The sequence below is a fragment of the Haliotis asinina genome, chromosome 5, assembly GCF_037392515.1.
Source record: "Haliotis asinina isolate JCU_RB_2024 chromosome 5, JCU_Hal_asi_v2, whole genome shotgun sequence".
In the NCBI taxonomy this organism is placed as follows: domain Eukaryota; kingdom Metazoa; phylum Mollusca; class Gastropoda; order Lepetellida; family Haliotidae; genus Haliotis; species Haliotis asinina.
This window is the reverse complement of record NC_090284.1, coordinates 66,153,057-66,157,920: the sequence shown is the minus strand read 5'-3', so window position 1 is coordinate 66,157,920 and position 4,864 is coordinate 66,153,057. Positions and strand designations below refer to the sequence as shown.

General features: G+C 40.7%; 1 protein-coding gene across 1 annotated transcript; it reads right to left on the bottom strand.

Annotated features, from left to right (window-relative positions):
• Positions 1 to 2,377: 2,377 nt before the first annotated feature.
• LOC137284099 (protein yellow-like) lies at positions 2,378 to 3,757 on the bottom strand. Its single transcript, XM_067815778.1, has one exon. It carries the CDS (start codon positions 3,740 to 3,742, stop codon positions 2,555 to 2,557), a length of 1,188 nt encoding a protein of 395 aa, XP_067671879.1. The 5' UTR covers positions 3,743 to 3,757; the 3' UTR covers positions 2,378 to 2,554.
• Positions 3,758 to 4,864: the final 1,107 nt, after the last annotated feature.

Sequence of the window (4,864 nt, the reverse complement as noted above, 5' to 3'; positions counted from 1 at the left end):
GCATTCTTCAGATTTGTCTCATTTTGAAACCCATACATACAGAGGAAGTATTGAAATACCCTATGATCTTGACAGCTATATACACTGATCTACACTGACATACCGTATCATCTTCACAGCAATACACACTCATCTACCCTGAAATACGATATCATTTTGACAGCCATACACAGGTTTCTACACTGACATACCGTATCATCTTGACAGCCATACACAGGGATCAACCCTGACATACCGTATCATCTTCACAGCTATACACATCGATCTACCCTGCAATACCGTATCATCTTCACAGCTATACACACTGATCTACCCTGGTCTACACTGACATACCCGGTTACCGTATCATCTTCACAGCTATACGCGCTGAAATACCCTGACATAGCGTACCATCTTCACAAACATACACACTGATCTCTGAAATACCGTATCATTTTGACAGCCATACACAGGGGTCTACACTGACATGCCGTATCATCTTGACAGCCATACACGGTGATATAAGCTGAAATACTTATCGTCTTCACAGCTGTATACACACTGATCTACCCTGGTCTACCCTGAAATACCGTATCATCTTGACAGCCATGTGCATTGATTTACTCCTACGCTACCGTATATCTTCACAGTCGTGTGTATTCATCTACCCTGAAATACCATATCATCTTCACAGCCATACACACTGATCTACCCTGAAATACCGTATCATCTTGACAGTCATGAACAATGATCCCCCCTGAAATACCGTTGCATCTGGGCAGATCTGGAATTGAAGTATATTGGCAAACTATTGAAAGAGGGTCACACAGTAAATGCCAAATACATAATAATGTGCTACAGGAGAAAACATGCTTAATAGCAGCCATGAGACGACAGCCAAACTTGATATGTGTCAATGCTGATACGTGGCTATCACTTTTTCACTGACTATTGTCCAAGTCAAACACATTTTGAAACACGTATTATGATGTTTGGTTGACAACAGTGCAAACGTAAATGACTCTACAGACTGTAATCATTAAGATATCATTGTAAAATACCGCCGTCTACCCGGCATTCCAAATACAGCAAGGGTCTCTACCATTTTACGATTACTTGGAAGTATACGATGTATTTAGCAAGCAATGGTCGAGGGTGTGGTGACCTCTTTATCACATCATTTGACGTCGTCGAAAAACGTGCTCCCTAAAAGCTCGATCAGTACAATTCCAAATAGAACATGTTTCCTAAAGATGGGTGAAAATACAGATTTGTCAAAATGTCATTTGCAAACACATAAAATTGCCTCTGTTTTGCTTCCGCCGAAATCTACATTGGCGGGTCAACTGGAGTTACTTCCATTTATCAAAGGGAAGCTACTCCTATTCTCGTCTAAAACTGGTTCCACTGTTAGTACGGTGTATTAGTTCATGTAGACAGGAACTCGGTAAATCCTTGTCAGACGTCAAATGTGTCTGCATGAAGTACGAAGGAAAATATACACACAGCCAAAGAGGAAAAGGAACAAACACGGTAAGAAAGTGACTAAGTTATCTGAGTATTTTCTCTATATTCCCGAGGCGATGGCCACTGACAATTACATTGCGTTGTTTGTAAACAATGAAAGTAGCGTCCTCGCATTTGCTCATCTATCGATATATAATTCCAACACCATTTTGATCCTTTGGCTTCGCTCCACGACTCACGATTAGGATAGGTTTTAATATGACAATTAATGAACATCCTGTGCACGACGCTCCTTCATGGATTTCACCCTGTACTGATTGTAAGATGTAAAGTAAACATAACATTCCATCGTAAAAACATTGTCCAAACATTGTCCAAGCATTGTCCAAACAGGACAAACTGCGACAAGTTTTGTTTCCGAATCGGATTCTCTATGGTACTCTATAACAGGGATATGGAAATCAAGAGGCTCATGGCACCAGGCACTGATGGCTGAAGGGATTTAATACGTCAAGTTAGCAAAACATCTTGCAAAACATTCTTCATCAGGAATAGATACAAAAAGTATCACAAAGACACAGTGGCTTTCTTTTATAGTTACACCTGGCGAGTATAGATACCTCGTATCCTAGAAGAGCTTGTTACTCCACACCGATGTTTGGTTTTTCAACGCATTTTTTCGGAAGCGTTCACTAAGAACGGTAGAGAATGTCTTAACGACCTAACATTCACAAGTGTGAACAGACACATGAGGCGGTTGTAATCATCACTAATAATCATCACCGTAAATATAATGAGTGTCAACCTGTCAGTATATCGTTATGTATAGGATTTAGTCTTCATAAAGTACAAACGACTAAGCAATGTTATCATACTTTGTACCATACCTCTGTGGCCAGTACTGGAACAAAGATAGTCCGCAATAACCAAGTATCGATAAGGAATTTTATTCACATACATATGATAGGTTCATAACAATATGGGTGGAGAAATATGTAACTATACTGCAGAGTTCAATATATGGAAAGCTTATAAATCACTTGTCACGATCCAAGCAACGCATTATTTTCGGGGCAAATACTTGTTGGTATGAGATTAATGTCAATTTTTACATGTAACTCTTTTCACCAACATCAACCTTCCAAATGAACATATTATATGGGCCCGTGGCACTAAAGTCCATTGTATTCTGCAAGAACCGAGGCACGTCATTTACTGTAAACCAGAGGTGGCCACTGGTGTCCATAGCAAAGCTGTCAACCCATTTCATGCGGCTGTCATCCTTTACCACCTGGGTCTGTGTTTTCAAGGTAACGTCGTCAACAGACGCCGCCATTGCTATGTCCTTGCTGAAATCCCACTTGTAGACAGCATTGGAATTCAGCGCTCCGTAATACAGACTCTTACTTCCAGCTATCATTCCTCCTGTCTGGGACACTTTCTTTCCAAGGTTTTTGACAGATCTGCTGATATCGGCATTTTCATTCGCGAGCACTGACGTGGGTACTCGGTAAAGTTTAAACGACGACAAAGGACAATAGTAAAGATACCGATGGTCGGGGGAGAGAGCAATGCCATTTATGGCTGTATGTGACACAAATTTGGTGTGGTCAAAATCGATTGTAGTAGCAGCGCCTTGCTCAGCTGCCATACTCTTGTGTGAAAATGTGTACGATTTGTCCTTTCTGAAATCATAAACAACAAGTTTGGATGTTCCAGTATCGCTGATGTAAGCATAAGCAGGCTTTCCTGAAATTTTATGAATGACGATGTCGTTGAGGTACGTTCTCATCTTTGGAGCGACGGTTTCATGAAATGTGTGGACACGGATAACCTTCCTGGCGTTTATGTCGTAGATTACCAGCTTGGCGGGACACAAGAACTGACCCGGCTCGGCGATTATGTGTAAGCCAGTGTCAATGATCCACATCCATCCAGATACTGGATCAATCTCAAAGCTCTGGGCGAACTGGATAGCTGAACAGTCGCCCACTTTCTGCATAGCCCAACTGGGGAATGGTTTGAGGATTGCCTCCCCATGCTTCTGCACTACTACGTTGACGGTAGATGGGACGCCCTTTTTAGTACGAGGAATCGTCAAGTACACGGTGTTATTGTAAATCTTGATGCCTGAGATAAGGTTATTTTTTATGATGAAGCTTCCGTTTTTTATGGATGTCTGTTTCACTGAATTGCTTGGCCAGTCAAAGTCGATAGCACGCCATTTATACTCGATGGCGGAGTCCGCAAACTTGTTACCAAGGAGGATTATGAGGAGGATTGTGAAGGCCAACATCGTCAAGTCGGAAGCTGGACTGTCTGAGTTTGTCCCAATCGGAAGCTTTATAGCTTTTGTTGGTGCCATCTGCTGTGGGTCCACAGTTATCTGTCAGTTGCGCAATGACACAAGCACTTTTCATTACCATTGTCGACATATTCCATGCCCTTGAAATAACTCCAGCTAAGAATTGTAGAGTCATCCCGATAAAGTTATGTAATAAAAATTATAAGGAATACCGACCTCGACCAGCTAAGATTGTTACAGAGGATGGGCAACACTTTTTATAGCACGTTATGTAGTCACGCACAGTACATATTTTGAAACCCTTAAATCAGAAGTGATTTCCAACCAAAAGCCCTTACACCTCCACCAGCGCATATTCATATCGATAACGCATGTCAAGTGCATGTGCCTGTGAGTACAGACATGTGTTTACTATGCATGACAATGACGTGACTTCCATTATGTTTTTCTTTCACTGTAGAACATAAGCTATTACATTTTAAAATGCAGATCACTTGATATAGCCGGTAAAATAATTTATGATGAAGATTCATTATGAGGACTGAGTCACCGTACATCGGAAGGATTTTCTGAATACACAAGAGGATAGATTAAGCTGACATGCTATTTAAACATATGAAAGGGTAATTCTATCTTCTTTCACAACGGAGCATATGATTGTACAGAGTCGGGAGAGTTGATACGCCTGTCTATAACGTTGGAATGAATGTCAAGGGCATGTGGGAGTTGTGTAGCATTAGGGTGTATCGGTTCATCAAGAAAATTACTCAGTGTCAATTCTTCACATTTTCAGCGAATCGTGATCGTGGTGTCATTAGATGCAATCCAATGGAGGTTCCGTTTTATGTTTCTTGTATTTTTAGGCACAAGACTATGATAAATATCCAGACGACAAGCTTTGGTAAAGACAGACATTTTCCCTTCCATCTCATTCCAGTGTAATTCATCACATTTGGCGCAGCTTGGGTTGAAATGTATATATATATTGAGTTCATGTGTCGTATTTGGTCATAAAACATGCAGGATGAACTGTTCTATGTTCTCTAGACTTAGAAAAACTTCTGTATCCTATGTGTAAAACTGTAGACATATACACCTCAAATTTAAATAAAT